Source organism: Hirsutella rhossiliensis (assembly GCF_020360975.1).
Source record: "Hirsutella rhossiliensis strain HR02 chromosome Unknown scaffold00023, whole genome shotgun sequence".
Lineage (NCBI taxonomy): Eukaryota > Fungi > Ascomycota > Sordariomycetes > Hypocreales > Ophiocordycipitaceae > Hirsutella > Hirsutella rhossiliensis.
The window spans coordinates 1-18,693 of NW_025408689.1; the positions used below are offsets into that span (position 1 = coordinate 1).

An 18,693-nucleotide genomic window follows, 5' to 3' on the forward strand; every position below is an offset into this window, starting at 1 on the left:
CCTAACCTAATTAAAACGCTCGCCGACCTTATAGGTTAGGCTTAACTAAAAATAATAAGAGTAAGGTATAATTTTAATACTATAGATCTTAGTCTAGAATACTAGCTTTAATTATTAACGCGATTTATAGGAATTATAAGAATAGGATTTTTAAATATAACTAAATATACTATTAGTAGTATATCCTAAGAAGATAAAAGAATAAAGAATAATATACTTATATATAACGCGATAAGGGTATATTTATATATAGTGGCTAAGGTAGTAGGTCTTAAGGGTAAGACTAAAAAGAAGGGAAGTATCCTATTATAACTATAGTCTAGTAAACCGCAGGGACTAGTATATATTATAAGGATATATAACGTAGGGAGCAAGGAATATTAAATAGATCGATAGGCTAATTAAGTTTAAAGCGATAGGTTACTTTAGCGCTTTAATACTTTATAGCTAGGATCGTAGGATCGCTCTAGCGCTCTAGCGCTCTAGCGCTCTTAGGCAATAAGATTACCTAGTACTCTCGGCGATCTAAGGAAGCTCTTAAGATATATAAGGAAGGAACGGAATACTCCTTTAAATAGATAGCTTAATAGCTTTTAATATATTATAATTATTACGATCTGTATTACGATCTAATTTTTAATTCTAATTACTTAATTACTTAGTTATAGTCTATAGTCTATAACCTCTAACTTATTATTTACGTAATATACTTATTATTACTTAGACTACGCCCTATTATATCTACTAATATAAACCCCTCGATAGGTTTATCCCTTAGGAATAACACCGGTCGTTATAGCTACGTAGGCTATATATATTCCTTAGGGTATAGATACCCCCGTTAAATTATAAATATAACTTATAACTGCTAGTTAAACGGTAAGAGTAGGTTATATAACCCTATTAATTATAAGTTTAACTCCCTTTATAGTAGAAGAGTAGGTTATATAACTATGCCTTAGGGGGGGCGTAGGTAATAAACTTAGGGACCTAAGAGGAGAGGAAATAAGGGGCTTCTCCCTATATCCTCTCCCTTAGGTCCTAGCTTTTACCTTTTTATATATATTATCCTTTTTACCTAGCCTTATAGTAGCTATATCCCTTATAAAAGGGGTTAATAATAATAGCCTTTAACTACTAGATTAAGCGGTAAGAGTAGGTTATATAACCTTAATTAACTAATATTTAAACCCTTCTTAGGTAAGAGGGGGCGGCTAGTATAACGTACCTATATAGTATAAAGTACTAGCCGCTAAATAAACTTCCCTTTTACTATATTTACCTTCCCTTTTTTATAGGATATAATTAAAAGCCTCCTTTATTTTTAGATAACCTTATTAAATAGATAATAAAGTAGCCGAATTTAATATTAGAATAGCTTTATATTTATTAGACCGAACGCTCCTCTACCTATTGCCCTACTATCTAGAAGCTAGGGTAGTAAGGGGGTATATTAAGGAGAGTAGGTATAAGAGGCTATAATTATGCTTAATAGACCTTATAGTTATATATAAGGAAGCCTGCCTAGCTAATATAACTCCCCTAGCCTAAGGATATTATATAAGCCTAACTTAGGTATAGGAATATCTTAATGCCCTCTTTTAGCTAGCTATATATAGTCACTATACCTATATAAGCCCCTCCCTTGTCCTAATAGATAGACTAAGATATGCATTACTAAATTTACCTTTCTATGCCCCTATTTCTTCCACTATGCTCTCAAGCCCCTGCTTGAGAGTACTACATTGGTTTGCGTCTAACCGGTAAGAACTAACATTATTATTCACAGAACCCACTAATTAGTGCATGAACAATGGGAGGTAATACAGTAATTAGTGGTAGACTATATAGTCAGAGACTTAACAGTCATTTCCAGCGCAAACGAGGGTGCGCAAATAAAGGGAAATGTTCTCAACACCTTCATAATCTCAAACTGACGGGGCACCATTTGCAGCAAGGGCGGGTAGGCTCCGGAGCAGTAACCGGCTGGGATGGCATTTCGGTCCGGCGGGGTGCGCTCGGTCCAGCTGCTGTCGAGGTGGCTGGCCGGACCGTCCGGTTCGAGATCCTTCGTTGCAGTAAAGTCCTAACCTAGGGGTTTCTAGGTGCACCACCTTCTAGTTATGCACCCTAAGGATCAGACTGACACAAAGCCTAGTACTCGTTTGTCTCTTCCCTAGCGGAGGACTCCATGACAGATTGTTAGACGCTGCCGGGATTTTATGCTCTAGGGAACGAATTAACGAAAGGATCTTTCTTCCGCGCCTTTCTGCGCCCTACGTGCCTTGCCTTTGAAGAGCGAAGAGATGAAATGTTCTTCCTTCCGGCCCCCCCCCTCCGTAAACACGAACCACATGGCGCCCCGGGTCCTTCCAGCAACGTTTTCGCCACCCTTTTTCCTGAGAAGTCCTCTGAAATGAAGCGCCCCTGCAAGCCAACCCGGCCAGGCCTCTCCCGCAGGAGAGTGACGGGACCCCATCGGCTCCCTCCGGCCATGATCCGCTTACAGCCCCACTATAGCTAGGTTCACACCACCCATTCGTCTGTAGACCCTGCTGCATTTGCATTCCTCGTACGTGACATCCGCTAGGTACAGTACTCGCCTCGTCTTAATCTCGGCGGCGAAGGCTCATTTTGTCTTCAAGCACGTCTTCGAAAATGTGAAGCAAAACTGAATCTTCCCTTGGAACTATTAAGCCACAACAACTCACTAACCGCCCCGCTGTTTTGGGCCTCACTGCCCGGGCGTGAAAACTATGCCACCAGCCGGAAAGAACTACGGATAGGTACCCTTTTGACTTAGTAGGCTGTTAAATACATGACAAGCGGAAATCTCACCTAGGCAAGCAAGATAGTTGTTGCTTAAACAATAAATGTCTCTGGGCCGTTTTGTTTATCTGATTTAAGGCACTGACTAGGGAGTATTAAACCGCTCTGCCTAAAGATGAAACTAAAAGTGGAGAAGCCTTGGCGTGTTCAACTAAAAGGGAAAGGGGACATAAAAGGTACCTAGGTAGCTTATAGCAGGTATAGAGTACTTAAGCCTATGTTGCCTGGCCACTAAGTTTATTTAGCAACTATTAAGTCCGGTATGACAGCACGCTGTAGGCCAAAGTAGAGAGCATGTTATCCTATTTTACTAGGTAGCAGGGGTTTACCCTTGCGGACGTGGTTATATTATATCCATAAATACTTTCTACCTCGCTGACTACCCGTTCTAGGTACACACACGACAGCTTCTCCACTATTAGTTTGTTCCCTAGGCAGAGCGGTTGAATCCCTGGTCAGGGCCCTGATGTAATGTATGCAGGTAGCAACTTGCCTCTTATCTGGGGCCAGTCTAATTGCTATAAGCAAGGATTGCGCCCTTGGTGGGCACGCATAGGACTTACACCGCAGGTCTTGGCAACCGAGTGGAAGGTCCATTAATCGCTCGCCTTGAGGATCCTATTATATCCTCCTCCCCCAGCTCTAAAGGATCTCTTTAGTCTTCAATTGCTACTCTACTCTACCGAGAGCTTTGCTTACGGACTTCCTGCCTATTAGTCCTGACTGGCTTCACCCAGAGACTCAAGACGTACAATCTTGCTGCAATGGGAGTTAGTACACCCCCCAATCTCGCCGGAGGCATCGGCCAGCGCACGTCGGACGAGCTCGCTTCGGCCGAGCGCTACACGGAGATCAAGGCAAACCCTGAGCCGCACTCCAACGAGGTCTTTGCCTCGCACCACACCGCTGGCTCCGGTGACGCCCCCGGTTCCGATGACGAGGCATTCCAGCGTGGCGTGCAGCGCGTGCGAGCCATGACGACTATCTGGTCGAAATGGACGTTGGTTAGCACGCTTGTCCTGTAAGCGCGAGGCCTCTCCCCAACCACTACCGGCAGCATGAGACCTGACTCGAACACCCCCAAAACCAAGCCTGTATCTGATCGAGTTTGTCGGCACGCTTTACGTTTACGTCGATTTGACCCTCAACCCATACATCACCTCTTCGTTCGGTAAACACGGCCTCTTGAACATTGGCAACATCCTGTCGTCAATCATATCCGGCTGCACGCCCCTTGCTCTCGCCAAAGTCATCGACATCTGGGGCCGTATCGAGGGTTTTCTCGCCATGCTCCTTGTTTGTCTCCTCGGCATGATCATGAAGGCCGTCTGCCAAAACGTGGAAACGTACATAGCCGCCCACGTGCTCTACCGAACCGGCTATATTGGTATGACGTACGTGGTAGGGGTCCTTGTCTCGGACATGACGACGCTCCGAAACCGTATGATTATGCTCGGCATCAACGAAACGCCTCGCATCGCCAGCACGTTTGCAGGCCCTGCCATTGCCCAACTCTTCTACACCAACCTCAACTTCCGGTGGGCTTTTGGTGCATTCGCCATAATTCTAGCGGGCTGCAGTGTTCCCGCCATTATCCTGATGACGTTTATGATATGCAAAGCCTCTAAGCAAGGGGTTTTACGCAACCGACGTTCGTCGGAGAGGACCTGGTACCAATCGACCAAGCATTACATTATCGAGCTCGATTTGGTCGGCATACTCCTTATCGCTGCGGCCCTGTCGTCCTTGCTCCTGCCCTTTAGTCTGGCTCGCTATGCTCCGCAAGGATGGTCAACCCCGTATATCATCGTCATGGTGGTGCTCGGCGTTGTGCTGTTCGTCTTGTTTTACCTCTGGGAGAGCAAGCTCGCACCGACCCAGTTTCTCGCGTTCGAGTTTCTCAAGCAGGGCACCATCATCGGCTCCTGCTTGCTTACCGGCATCATGTTCCTATCTAACTTTTGCTGGAACGGCTATTTCGGCTCGTACCTTCAGGTCGTCCATAGACAAAGCATCACAAACGCCAACTATATCCTCAATGCCTACTCACTGACCTCGACCGTCTTCGCGCCCATCATCGGCGCCCTCATCAGCTGGACCGGCAACTTCAAATGGGCCGCCTTCTGTGGTGTTCCCCTTATGCTACTTGGCACGGCGCTGATCATCCCTCTCCGCTCTCCCGATGCTGCGATCGGTGTTCTCGCCCTGACCCAGGTTCTGGTCGGTCTTGGTGCCAGCTTCTTTATGGTGTGCAGCTCCATCGCGATCATGGCCCCCGTCACTCATCAACAAATCGCCGCCGTGAATGCCCTTTCCGGTCTGTTTCGCGGTGTTGGCTCCTCCATCGGCTATGCGATTGCTGGAGGCATATGGAATAACATGCTACCTACCGAGCTATACAATCGCCTGCCAGAGCCCATGAAGAACCAGTCGAAGACCATCTTTGGCGACATCGTCCTGCAGATGTCGTTCCCCGATGGCTCCCCGGAGCGCGAAGCCGTTGTTGGAGCCTATAGCCACGTCATGAGGCTCATGGTGATTGCCGGCGCCTGTTTCATGCCCTTGTGCCTGCTCTCCATCATTTGCTGGAGGAACATTAACGTCAAGAAGCTCGAGGAGGTCCACGGAAAGCAGACTAAAGGCACGGTTTTCTAGCTGTCGCGGCCACTGGGGAGCACTATTAACAGTTGACATCTTGGTCTGCTGGACAGGCCGTATCACCTTAAGGCGGCTGATTCAAGGTGGTGTCCGAATGCAGCACTCAATGTGTGCCCCCTGTCGGTAGCGGAATCGAAGATTTCTCCATCAAAGGTTTACTATTTGCACCGCATGTAATACAATCAGAAAAAAAGTTCATAATCTCTACAAAATAAATGCTTCTATCTATGACAATATTCGCATACATGTAGTTGGAGCACCCATGCTCAGCGTCTCTGAATTGCCATGGATACTAAGGAGGACGATGCTAGGGGGGGTAGAGTAAACTGGGCTTCTATCCACATGTCTATCCATTTGAGTGGAAACGACTGATCTATTTATCCTTCGAGAGAGGGCCAATTTGGAAGGAATGGAAAGTTCTAGCTCCGTGCGTCGGCTCAACATACGAGCCCCCGGTGCTCCTCGACCAGAAATGTCGCCACGTTGACCAGGTCGTCAAGCAGACCCCTGGCGTACTCCCCCCAGCTCTCCACAGTGATAATCTCGAGCGTCATGTCATGGCCTTCGATGAAGGCCTGAATCTTCCACTCGCGCAGCGGCTCCTCGTGCGGATACACCGTCTCGGTGCGTACGTCGGCCCCGGCAAAGGAGAGGCCCTCGACGTGCGCCACGTCTTGGTGGACGACCGAGTCGAACCAGTTGGACGTGGTGGCGGGATCCCAATCGGTGCACTGGGCCGTGATCTCGCCGATGGCGACACCCTCGTGCGCCGACGAGGCAACGTGCTGGTGCTGTATGTGCTCGAGGAGGTCGAGCACCGTCCAGCCCGCGTCGAAGCGCACCCGCACGGGGATATACTGCCAGCAGGGACCCATGACGGCGTCGGCGTTGGGGAAGCCTATGTTGCGTCCGCTGACAACCTCCCCGAAGACGACGTCTCGAAGACAGAGTCGGCGGGCCAGACATAGGGCCCAGGCCGCAGTCGGGAGCGTCGCGATGGTGACGTGGCGGGGACGGGAGGAAATGTCGACAGTCCGTCGAATGGCGAAATGGTTGCTCTTGAGTACGGGGATATCAGGCTTAAGGACCGTCATGGACGAGCCGGCGAGAAGGTCCCGCCAGTACGAGACGCTTGCAGGCAGGCTCTCCTGCAACACGTGGCCGACGTAGGATGAAAAGGGGACCGACGCTGGGACGGGCTTGTTCTCATGTAGGGCAGAGAGCTGCCTCAGCAGGAATGGCAGGCACATCTCGTCGTACTGTGCGTGCGAGAGGCGCAGGATGAGGCAGCATGGGCCCTTGGTCGACTCGATGAGGAACCACTTGACAAACGAGGAGCCCAGGGGCATGCTGGTGAGGACATCGAGCTGGCAGAGCTGCTTGGAGAACTGCTGGACGTCGCCATCAATGACATGGTGGACGAAAGAGACAGGCAAGTCTTGAATGACGACGCCAAGGCATTGTCCGTCGTGTTGAATAAAGACGGTCCGAAGAATCTCGTTTCGAGCAAAGAGATCATCGCACGCCCTGGTGAGTCGAGCCCTGTCCAAGCCGACGTCGGAATGCATGAGCTCGTAGCGCACGGCGTATCTCGGCACCTGCGTCGTTCCATTGACGGCAAGTTGCTGAAGCGGACGGGCCGGCAACACGTCGGCCACGGTCCAACTGCTGTCTGCAAGCTGGGGCTGAATCACGTTTGGCACCCATACGCGGCGGCAGTCTTGGACACGTAGCAGTGAAAAGGGCTTGTTTCTGCCGGGTTCCTGCGGCGGAGCTGCCGTCTCGTCCCCCATGGTTCTCGCCATGTCGTACAGAGACCTGTTTTGGAACGCCTGCATGACGGTCAGCTTGAAGCCCTCGAGGCGTGCCTCAGACGCGAGCTTCATAGCGGATATGGAGTCGCCCCCGAGGAGGAAAAAGTCGTCCTGGAGGCCAATGTCGTCCTCCTCGATGACCAGGACGTTGCTCCAGAGGCGCCGTAGGGCAATCTGTCGGCGCGATGTAACTAGCTCGGGCCTCGCAGCGTCTTGATCCTCGATGCTTCTGCCGTGGTTGGTGGCGTGCGTTGCCACAGACCGTGCCCCTGAGCCGTACTTGGCATGTTGGAAATGGCTGTATTCTAACGGATAGTCGTCACTGGTGAGATCCAGGACATGCGCAAGACTGCCACTCTCCTCGTCGCAGAGCATCTGAGCAACACGCTTCAAGTGGTCCAGGACCCCCTGCATCACTGGCGAGGCCACAGTACGAGAGTCGAAGCTCGCCATGACCCGAACTCCCTCGGCATCGATGAAGCAGACGAGCATCAGGGCGTACGGGTTAAACCTAAGTGCTTCTTGAGCCGCCTCTGCATCGCCCGCCGGGGCAAGCTTGTTGGCCAGTAGGTGGTCGTCTTGCAGTTCCTCTTGACCTGTGCTGGGATGGATGACGAGACCTGTTCGTAGTTGGCAGGCGTTGAAGGCACCGAGGCTCAGCTTGCGGATGTGCTGCAGGCCAAAGTGCTCGTGTGGAATCTGGGACACGGCCTGCTCTTGGACGGACGCAAGGTACTCCGCCACTGTCACATGGCCATGGATTCGGATGCGTACGGGCACCGTCGTGATCATGGGCCCTTCAATCTGCTCGGCTCCCACGACGGAGGCGTTTCGGCCCGTAAGCGTCTCCCCGAAGACGACGTCTTGGTTGCCATACTGCGAGACAACGAGGGCCCACGCGGCTCGGATCACGGTGGCCATTGTTGCCTCGGATGCCGCAGCAGGGCGGAGCGGTACATACACCTCGAGCAGGGAGTCGGCCTGCGCCTGATACTCGTCGAACGGCAGGGCCGGGAACTGCGGCACGGTGGCACCGTCGAGCTGCTCGCGCCAGTACGCGGCGGTGTCCTCGCGGGCAACGCTGCCGAGATACCTGATAAAATGCTTGAACTCGGCCGGGCGTTGGAGCGTCTGGCCGCGGTAGACCTTGTTAACGCGATCCATGATGAGCGGTATTGCCCAGCCATCGTATAGGGCATGATGCATGGTCAGCACGAAATGAACCTTGTTGGTGGTGCTCGAAATGACGGCACACCGCACGAGCGGCTCGCCTAGAAGCATGCTCTCCTCGCTGTCCGAGACGAGATAGTCTGCCAGGTCCGAACTCCCGCGGCGAACGAGGCCGCCCCGGACCACGACTTGGACGAGACCTCGGCCGGGCACTTGCACGATTCTTGTTCTCAGGATAGGGCAGTCTCGACTGGCAGTGTCGAGGGAGGCAAAGAGCCTTTCGGCGGCGGCGGCATCCTCGAGCTCGACGACACGCTGGGCGACGTAGGCTTGCTGGACCTTGGCCGAGAGAGCCATGAGGGCTTCTTGCAGGGGCGTGCAGGGGTAGACGTCGTCGACGGCGTCTGGGGCGACATTGCACAGGCGAGCCGTTTGCGTCTTGGCGTTTGATGCGTCCCAGTCCGACTCGAGGAGTGAAAAAGGCGGCACCGGGTCCTGGAATGCGTCTGCCATGTCTGCTGCCTCGGCTGCCATCTTGTCGAGACTGGGGTTGGCAAAGATGGCGGCGACGCTGAGGCCCAGACTCTCGCCTCGCGCAGCCGCAACAAGCCTCATTGCGCCCAGCGAATCGCCACCCAGAGCCAGGAAGTTGCTCTTCTTGTCGATCTTGACGCCGGGCGCCAGGACCTGTTCCCACGCCCTTTGCAGTTTCTTCTCCTTGTCCGTCTCTGCCCCTGGCTCTTGGTCGTCTCCATGTCCCGCGCCGGCACCGGGCCGCAGCGACGCGCCCAACTCGCGCAGCCTTTTCCGATCGGCCTTGCCCGAGACGAGAGAAGGCATGGTCCGGATGATTACAAAAGCCGCCGGGACCATGTATCTCGGTACTCTGGCTTCCATGGCAGTGTCGATCCCGGCAAGGGCAGACGCCAGTGCCGGTGACGGCTCCGTCAGCAAGGTGCCCGTGTCGGCCACGGCCGGGCCCGAGGGCTCCGAGAGGAACGCAGTCAGTGTCTTGGAGCCGCCGGCGCCCTCGACAACTTCGGCGATGACCTCGGTCCCGGCGGGGACACAGGTCCGCAGGTGATGCTCGACTTCTGCCAGCTCGACCCGCTGTCCCCGAAGCTTGACCTGGTGGTCCTTTCTCCCAACAAACTCCATGGACCCTGAGCCTTTGGCTTCATAGCGGACCAAGTCTCCGGTCTTGTACAAGCGACCCCGGCGGCCGGGGACCGAGCCGTGCCCGCGACGTAGCCAGGTAGGGCTCTCGATGAAGACCTCGGCCGTCTTCTCCGGCTCTCCCAGGTATCCAGCCCCGACAACGGGCCCTTCGACAAGGAGCTCGCCCACTTCTCCCACGGGCATTAAAATGCCGTCATTGTCCGGATCCGTGATCCACGTCGTCGCGCCAACACCCGTTCCGATGCCCGTCGAGGCGCCGACGGCATTGTTGATGGTGCAAGCGATGGTGCATTCCGAGGGCCCGTATCCGATGACGACGGTTGTCGTCTTGCCCCAGGCCGTGGCGTCACTTGCCGATACCGCCTCTCCTCCTACTCCGAGGACGTCGAGCGAGGAGATGATGTCGGGCTCCAAGACACGGGCGACCGAGGGAGTCAGTTGCACAATGTTGGCTCTGCTCCTACGGATGGCGCCGCTCAGATCGTTGATTCGGTCCGCCTCGGACGGGATGCAGACGGTGCCGCCCGTCACCAGAGTGCAAAGCATGCAGTCAATGCTTACGTCGAAGGCGTACGAGGGAAAATCAAAGACGCGGGAGCTCTGCGTGTAGCCGACGGCCTTGGCTCGCGGGATGGCGCCGCTCGTGTAGTTCTCGTGGCAAATGACGACGCCTTTGGGCTTGCCCGTGCTGCCCGACGTAAAGATGACATACATGGGCGAGGTCCCTGGAACTCGAGGCAGGCCTTCCGGGGTCTCGTCGTGGGACTGGTTGAGGTAGTCCCGCGACACGGCCACCACTTGGGCCTCGGCGCATATCCTCGCCGCGAGCTGGCTCTGGAGCACCGAAGCCACGACTAATCGAGCCCCCATTTGCTCGACAATGGCTCGCAGCCTTGCCTCTGGCTGGCTCGGATCGGTGAGACAAAATGTCGCGCCGGCTTTCATGACGCCCAGCAGCGACACGATGGTCCACATGGATTTCTCAAAGCACAAGACAACGCGGGTGCCGATTTCGACGCCCCTTGGCCTCAGTAGCCGTGCAAGTCGTGACGAAAGCTCGTCGAGCAAGCCGTACGTCAAAGTTCCATCCCACGATTCCACGGCCACGGCATCCGGCCGCTGCCGGGCCTTGTCGCGGAAGAGATCGTGCATGCATGATGTTATTCGCGGAGGGACGGCCTCGTTCCATGTCCAAATCTGCTCTAAGTCCTTGTTGCTTAGCGGTCGACTTGTAATGGGTTGCTCCGAAGCAGGCCTGGCTGGCTCTGTGGCCGAGTTGACGGTTGCGGTTCCCGGCACATCGACGCCACCGGTCATGACTGCCATCTTCAATTCCTCGGCAAGCAACTGCCTCGAGTGGTATTCAGGACTTTGTCAACACTCAAGCCGGGATACAGAGGCAACAGTGCTTTCTACACAGCGGCCAGCCTGGAGCTGCCACCGAGCCATTCCGCACCTTTATGGTGGACCGCTTAGCCCATGGAGTGCTTCGGCGGTCAATAATACAAGGCATTTTTAGTTACACTCCCCGGTCCACCCTCCTTGCGATTGATAATGCCGCGCTCTGTCCTGGTTTGTATACCTAGGCAGGAATGAGACTTCCCCTGCTGTTCCGCGGTAGAACTCGGTCTCCGACGGCCCTCGCCACCGCTCCTCCAAGTTCACTCCGCCGAGTGGAACCGGACAAAACAGCGCAAATTTTGATTAGGTGGATCTTCTTATCAATCTAGACCCAAACGTGGTGGAGCAGGACAAAAACAGCGCAAATCGTTATAAGATCATCTTATCAATCTAATCAAGAACGGTGTGAAATGATAGCTCCACATGCAGGTTTTAACCATATTACGTTACGAGTGGAACAGGGGTGCATTGGCAGGGTAGTGCTAGCTCTGTCCTTCCTCCCTTGAGGGTGTAATCATTAGGATCACACCCACTCCTACAGTCTTTATGATATAGAAACCTTCAGTGCAGGTTCTATAATATCAGCTATACCCGTCATGTTATACGCAAGACGCAGAGGAGTCCGCAGACCAAGCCGTAAGGTGTCGGCCTAGCTAAGGGGCCCGCCCCTAGGGGTGTACTATAGGTCTAATGGGCCAGGATGACGAAGCTAACCGACGTGCCCGTCATAGGATATTATGGGGTCATTTGGGACTCGGAAAAGGTTACTATGCGGACTCACGGAACCGTCTTTGGTCGAGATTTGTATGATACGATGTTCAAGCTGTCACGGGTACCTATAAGAAGTTCGAATTTTTCCAAGTACGCAGTCTGAGATGGCACCATACGTGGGGCGCCTACAGATTTAATTAGACTGCCAACACTGGCCCAATTTAGTGAGTTTCTACGGTATATTCTGCAAGCCATTTCTTAAGTTATAAGATCCTCGTGTTAATTATAGCTCTGGAGTTAATGCCTCAAGGCCTCATGTTCACGCAAACCCTATAAACCGCCCACCGGGAACTTGCCACGTCATGGTCGCAGTTATGCATCCACCGATGAGAGGCAATTCTAAATCCTACAGGCTCTTGCCTCAATCTGTCTTCTCGCATCTCGGGTCCGCTTCAGCACATTGCTCATGGTAGGCGATTTGGGCGAAATGACCGGCGTGACATTAACCACTAATGAGAGCTTCTTAATTCTCCGCCGTTTGTCACTCTCGTGAACAGCAACTGAATCCAATCTTGTTTGCCCGCTCGCACACGAGCGTTCCGATACTCTAGTGCTGTTCCCAAGCCTGGCACGCCTCCATCTCCAAATTCGACAGATCCACGGAACATGGCTTTAGAGAAGGACCAGGTGGTCGCCAACAAGTGTGCAGACGGGGACAGACGGGCTTCTGTAGAGGCCTCAGCGGACGGCACAAATGCTGTGGATTCGAGACCAAAACGCGGGTCACAGGTGAGTCTCGCGTCGTTGCCAACCTCACTCGTCTCTCGAGAGAAAGCAAGCCTGACTCCAGGTCGACCAGGTCACCCGGTCCCTGTTTATCTACTTCCAACTCCTCTTTGCCGCCCAGCCAACTTTTAGTGACGTCTTCCTAATATTGTTTGCAACTCTCTGTGCCATCGGAGCCGGAGTCCCCTGGCCTTTGATCGGCATCCTCTTCGGGCAGCTCGTCGACGACTTCAATACCATCACATGCGCGGCCAGGGACGGGTCCGGCCAGGACCCCTTTCGCTATGAAACGGCCATCAACGACAAGGTGGTCAAGACGGCCTGCGCCGGTATAGCGGTGTTTGCCTTTACCTACTGCTACCTAACGTCCTGGAGCATCGTCGGCCAGCGCCTGGCCCAGCGCTTGCGCTACCAGTACATGGCATCTCTTCTGCGGCAGCCTCCGTCCTTCTTCGATGTGCGCGGAGCGGCCGGCGAGGTGTCGAGCCGGCTGCACAGCGACATCACTGCCGTCGAGTCCGGCACGTCGGAGAAGGTCGGAACCATCATCATGACGCTGAGCTTCCTCGTCACCGTGTTCATCATTGCCTTTACGAAGCAGCCGCGTTTGGCCGGCATGTTGATCTTCATGCTGCCGACCTTTGTCCTCTCTGGCCTCGTCGGCGGCAGATACATAGCCAAGTTGACGGAGCGCCAGAACAAGGCGACCGAATCCGCCACTTCGGTTGCCTCCGAGTCCCTGTCGCACATGCCCGTCGTCCATGCTTTCGGAGCCGCGCCTCGACTCGAGGCCGTCTTCGTCAGGCACATGGCTCGTGCGCGCAAACACGCCGTTGCCAAAGCTGCTATCGCCGCTGTCCAGACTGGACTCTTGTACTTTGTTGCCTATTGTGCTAATGCGTTAGCCTTCTGGCAGGGCAGCATCCGCATCGCCGACACCGTGGCCGAGGAGAGCGGCCGTGCGACGATGGGCCAGATATACTCCATCGTCTATCTCCTTGTCGACGGTATGTTGGCATTCACTTTTCCCCCAGACACGTCGCTGATGGAGTAGCGTGCATCATGCTGGGCGGGCTGGCACCTTTGCTCCCGTTCCTTGGAAGTGCCGTCTCGGCATACCGACGCCTCGCCGAGGACATTGAGATGCCTTCTGCCATTGATGGGACATCGAGCGCCGGCCTGATGCTGCAGCCCGGCATGGCAAAGACGATTACGTTTCGCAATGTATCGTTTGAGTATGCCTCGAGGCCAGGCCAGCCCGTTCTGCGGAATGTCGACCTGGAGTTTCCCGCCGGAAAGCACACGGCGATTGTAGGCGTCTCTGGCAGCGGCAAGTCAACTATTGCCTCGTTGATTGCCCGTTTGTATGACCCCACGGCAGGGACAATAGAGATGGGCGGCCACGATCTGCGAACGTTGAATGTCAGGTCCCTGCGGAGCTTCATCTCCCTTGTTCAGCAGACGCCTTCTCTTTTCCAGTGCTCCATCTTGGAGATAATTGCCCTCGGACTCGTCAACTCTCCACACCAACGCCACGAGCACTTGAAGTCTCGGCTTGGCGGGCCCGAGCTTGCCCAGGTCGCGGCCAAGGGCAAGCATGGGCTTGCATTTGCTGCGTCTGGCTGTGCCGAGGTTGCCGAAATCGTCGAGTTGGTACGCCTTGCAGCAGAGCAAGCCGATGCCGCTTGCTTCATTGACCGTCTTGGTACTGGCTACGGGACGTCTGCCGGCCCTGGAGGAAGCCAGGTGAGCGGCGGCCAACGACAGCGCATTGCTCTCGCCCAAGCCTTGATCCGCGACCCCGAAATCCTCATCCTCGATGAGGCGACGGCCTCGGTTGATTCTGTCTGCGAACAGAGGATGCAGCTTGCCGTAGAGCGAGCTGCTTCCGATAGGCGGACCACCATCTCCATCGCACATCGGCTGTCGACGATTCGCAACGCCGACAACATCATTGTTTTTGACTCTGGTCAGGTCGTCGAGCAGGGGACCTACGCCGAGCTCATGGCAAAGGACGGCGGCAAGTTTGCCTACATGGCCCGGCTGCAACGGTTGGGTGCGAGAACCAAGCCCATTCCAGGCGGCTTGCTCGATCCATCGCTGGACAAGGCTGATTTGGCCGTCGAAGAGGCACATATCTCTGAGACACAACGTCCTCTCGACGCCGAGAGTCAGGCAAATGGTAAACCCGAGGACGGCCGGAACGAGGTCGAGGACGGTCATATCCACGTGCAACCGTTTGGTAGCGTCATGAAGGGCCTTTGCTCACTCGTCCGACCTTCGTTAGGGTGGTTCGCAATTGCCATGGCTGCGGCGGTCGTCGTCGGAGCCGCCTGGTCCGGCGTCGGCGTCATCTTGGGCTACACTGTCGGGGCATTGAACCCCTGCCAGAGTACCGTTGACCGTATCACGTCCATGGGCAGATTCTTTGCCGGGCTCATCCTTATGCTCGCCGGAGTCGAGCTCATGGCCAACTTTCTCGCCTGGTGGGGATTCGGCATCATTGGAGAAAGGGTCCTCTACGCGCTGCGCGTTCTCTCCTTCCGGTCGCTCCTTGAGCGGCGTGTTGAGTGGCATCAGTCAGACGGCCGCTCCCCGTCGGCATCGCTGTCCATCATAACCAAGGATTGCATGGCCATTGGTAGCTTCTGCGGTTCCACGTTTGGCACCGTCTTCGCCGTCTGTGTCAATGTGGTCCTTGCCATCATCATCTCCCACATCGTGGCCTGGAAGATTGCCCTCGTCTGTCTCGTGGCTATCCCCATATTGCTCGGCTTGGGTTTCCTACAGCTTCGAATGCTCGCGCGCTACCAGGAGCGGCACCAGGAGGCCTTTACGAAGGCAACTTCGCTTGCTACCGAGGCAGTCCAGTCCATCAGCACCGTCGCTGCACTGTCACTCGAGAAGACTTACATGCGGTCGTACCTGTGCTTGCTGGAACCTCCTGCAAAGCAGTTGGTGCGCGCGTCGGCATCGGCGAACATCTTCCTCGCCATGTCACAGGCCGTCGGCCCCATGATCAACGGCCTGGCCTATTGGTGGGGATCGCAGCTGATAATGAGGGGAGAGTACACGCAAACGGACCTGCTCATCATTCTGATAGTCATGTTGGTTAGCCTTCAGCTATGGGGCAACATGTTTACTCTCGCACCCGAGTTCTCCAGGACCTGCATAGCCCTGTCTCGGGTCATGGCAGTAGTTGAACTGGGCTCCAGTCGCTCTGTAGCCAAGGCTGGACACGACGATGTCGAGGCTACGGCGCCGCCAAGTTGCGACAACCCCCTGGACAATCATGGCCAGGGCGGCGTGAAGGTGGCCTTCAAATATGTGTCGTTTTCTTACCCAGGCCGTCCGCAAGTCCCTATTCTTGATGATGTATCCTTCACCATTGCACCAAACCAATTCTGCGCCATCGTGGGCCCTTCAGGGGCCGGCAAGTCAACTATTGTCAACCTCGTCCAGCGACTCTACGCACCAAGCTCGGGCTCTGTCCACCTCGATGACTGGAACATCGCCCAATTGCCCCCCTCTTTCCGTGACGCCATTGCCTTGGTGCCGCAGGATCCTGCTCTGTTTGACGGGACAATTCGATACAACATAGGCTTAGGCGCATTGCCGGGCCATGATGCCACAATGGAAGAGATCCAAGAGGCTTGCCGCCTGGCCAACATCCACGACGACATCGTCGCTCTTCCAGACGGCTACGACACCGCATGCGGCCCTTCCGCCTCCCGCCTGTCAGGCGGACAGAGACAGCGCCTCGCCATTGCACGTGCGCTGGTCCGTCGTCCACGCTTGCTTCTCCTCGATGAGAGTACCAGCGCCCTCGACGCCGCGGGAGAAGCAGCCGTGCAGGAGGGTCTTGATAGGGCGTCGCGACGCGCCACGGTACTGGCAGTCACGCATCGGTTGCATACTGCACAGAAGGCAGACGTTATTTTGGTCGTCGAGGGGGGGCGTATTGTCGATTATGGACGCCACGCCGAGCTGCTTGAACGACGCGAGAGTTACCGCCTAAATGTCATGCAGCAGATGCTTTTATAAGGATTTATATAATTTATAGAAAGCATATAAATAAACCTAGTAGAGGAGCTTCTATAGAGTAGCCCCCTAATACTAGTTAACTATAGCTCCTAATTATAGATAGCTTCGGCCTAATTATTTAGGAACCTTACTATAAGCCTAATAGCTCTACGAGCTATACCTGCTAGTCTATATACTATGGAAAATCCCTCTATATAACTGAACTTTCCTCCCGCGCAGAGCTTTCCTTTTCGATAGAGGTCTCCGGCAGGCGCCCTCTATGGCAGCTGCTTCTTCTTCTAGTAGACGAGGGCGTTTAGTCTTTATTATAGAGGGGGGATAGCTACGCTAGCAGTAAGCAGCGGACTTCTTTCTAGCTTTTCTCCTTCTTTCTCTGCTAATACGATAACTTCTTCCACAGCCTATACGACTAGCAGCTTCTATAGGACCAACAGCTTCCACGGGACCAACAGTCTCTACGGGTCCGGCAGCTCCGTTAGCTATAGTCCGGCAGCTTCCTTAGCTAGAGTCTCGACAGCCGCTTAGCTACGGTATTTTATAAGCTCTTTCTATAGCAATCTTCTTTAGCAGTTATCTTTAGCAGTCTCTTTCTTCGGTAACTATTATTATAAGAGTATTGCTATTTATATACTCAACCTATTTTTAAGATACGTACTAAAGCTAGCCCGCCCCGCCTATTTATACCGCGCGCGCTTAGTAAGTACCCGTACCGCTTAAATGCCTATACCCGCGCCTACGCCCGCCTATATATATATATAACCCGTATATATAACCTATATATATAACCTATATATATATACTAAATTTAAAGCTATTACTAGCGCTGCGATAGACCCCCTTCTCTCCTTCCTTAATACGTTAGATAATGCCTACGATGCCTATAATGCCTACTAAGAACGCGAAGATACGATCCCGCCCTTGCCGCCTTCCTTAGGCTTTAAAACCTACGATAAGGTATATAACTTCGTTTAATACTTCCTTTATAAGAATAGCGCCGCGGTTATTAAGCGGTTAAGTATATATAAGCGAGATAATAATAAGGTCTCTCTCTATTATAATACGACTCCTCTTTATATATAATCGTAGCCTATAGTAAGCTTCTTTAAGTACTAGGCTATATAAATATTCTACTTAAAAGCTTAACTGCCCCTTCCGCTTTATTATAATAGCGTTATATAATAAGGAAGCTTAAAAGTAGGATTTTCGTATTACTAAGGATCGCTATAACTATAAGCTTTCCCTTAATCCCTCTATATATAATATTTATTGCTAGTAGACTAATATATAGTAAGCTCTTAAGCAGAACCTCTCTTAATATAAAGTACTACTAGCTTAAGAGATATTAACTATCTTATATAAAGCTAAACCTTTAATAGTATTCTTTTATATTAAAGATATTTATAATAACTATTAAAAGATCCGTTTTAAAGCTCTTAGCGATATAATAGTAATATAAGCGTTTTTATAATATTTTTAGGTAAGCGATTTTCCCTATTATATTAAATTCGACTAATATAATAAAAATAAGATTTTAGGCGTATTATAAACCTATCTATAATATTAAAAGATATAGAAACGTTTCCTTAAGGTTATTAGCTATAATAATATATATAAAACTAACCGCTTTAGTCTCTTCCTTTTCTATATTACTAAAGTTACTATTACGGAGTAAGTAAAGGCATAGGCGTAGGTACCGTCTATAGGATAATATTAATAAGCTATATAAAGCTCTCCTATACGCGGCTAGCCCGTATATATATATATAGGATCCGGCCCTCTATACGTAACTATATAGCTTAGGCCGTAGCTTAAGCCTATAACCTATAATAGTTAAAGACTTTTATATAATACCCTCCCTTAAGTATAGCGCGGCGTTACTTAATTAATAGCTTCTATATTATTAGGCCTATACCGCTAGCTCTACCCTACCCTTTCCTATTAATTATACTAGCCCTACTAGCCCTATTATCCCCGCGCCTATTAACCTAAGTAGCTAGAACTAGGCTCTATACTTATTAGCCGGCTAGCCGTTTAAATAAGAGCGCGACCTATTATATACGCCCCTAGGTAGCCGGCGGCCGGCCCGGACCTACGTAAGCCT

The 18,693-nt window shown here is 52.6% G+C and overlaps 3 protein-coding genes across 3 annotated transcripts; 2 read left to right on the top strand and 1 right to left on the bottom strand.

The window, feature by feature from the left end:
- Positions 1-3,593: 3,593 nt before the first annotated feature.
- HRG_11822 (major facilitator superfamily domain-containing protein) lies at positions 3,594-5,484 on the top strand (the record flags this gene model as incomplete). The annotated part of the gene is made up of 2 exons (XM_044870292.1): positions 3,594-3,850; positions 3,921-5,484. The coding sequence occupies 2 exons, from the start codon at positions 3,594-3,596 to the stop codon at positions 5,482-5,484; spliced, it is 1,821 nt and encodes a 606-aa protein (XP_044714588.1).
- Positions 5,485-5,924: 440 nt separating this feature from the next.
- HRG_11823 (AMP-binding enzyme domain-containing protein) lies at positions 5,925-10,967 on the bottom strand (the record flags this gene model as incomplete). The annotated part of the gene is made up of 1 exon (XM_044870293.1): positions 5,925-10,967. The coding sequence occupies one exon, from the start codon at positions 10,965-10,967 to the stop codon at positions 5,925-5,927; it is 5,043 nt and encodes a 1,680-aa protein (XP_044714589.1).
- Positions 10,968-12,428: 1,461 nt separating this feature from the next.
- HRG_11824 (ABC transporter transmembrane domain-containing protein) lies at positions 12,429-16,592 on the top strand (the record flags this gene model as incomplete). The annotated part of the gene is made up of 8 exons (XM_044870294.1): positions 12,429-12,551; positions 12,613-13,555; positions 13,603-14,060; positions 14,127-14,139; positions 14,218-14,604; positions 14,677-15,659; positions 15,705-15,743; positions 15,801-16,592. 8 exons carry the CDS (start codon positions 12,429-12,431, stop codon positions 16,590-16,592), a joined length of 3,738 nt encoding a protein of 1,245 aa, XP_044714590.1.
- Between the last annotated feature and the right edge of the window lie 2,101 nt (positions 16,593-18,693).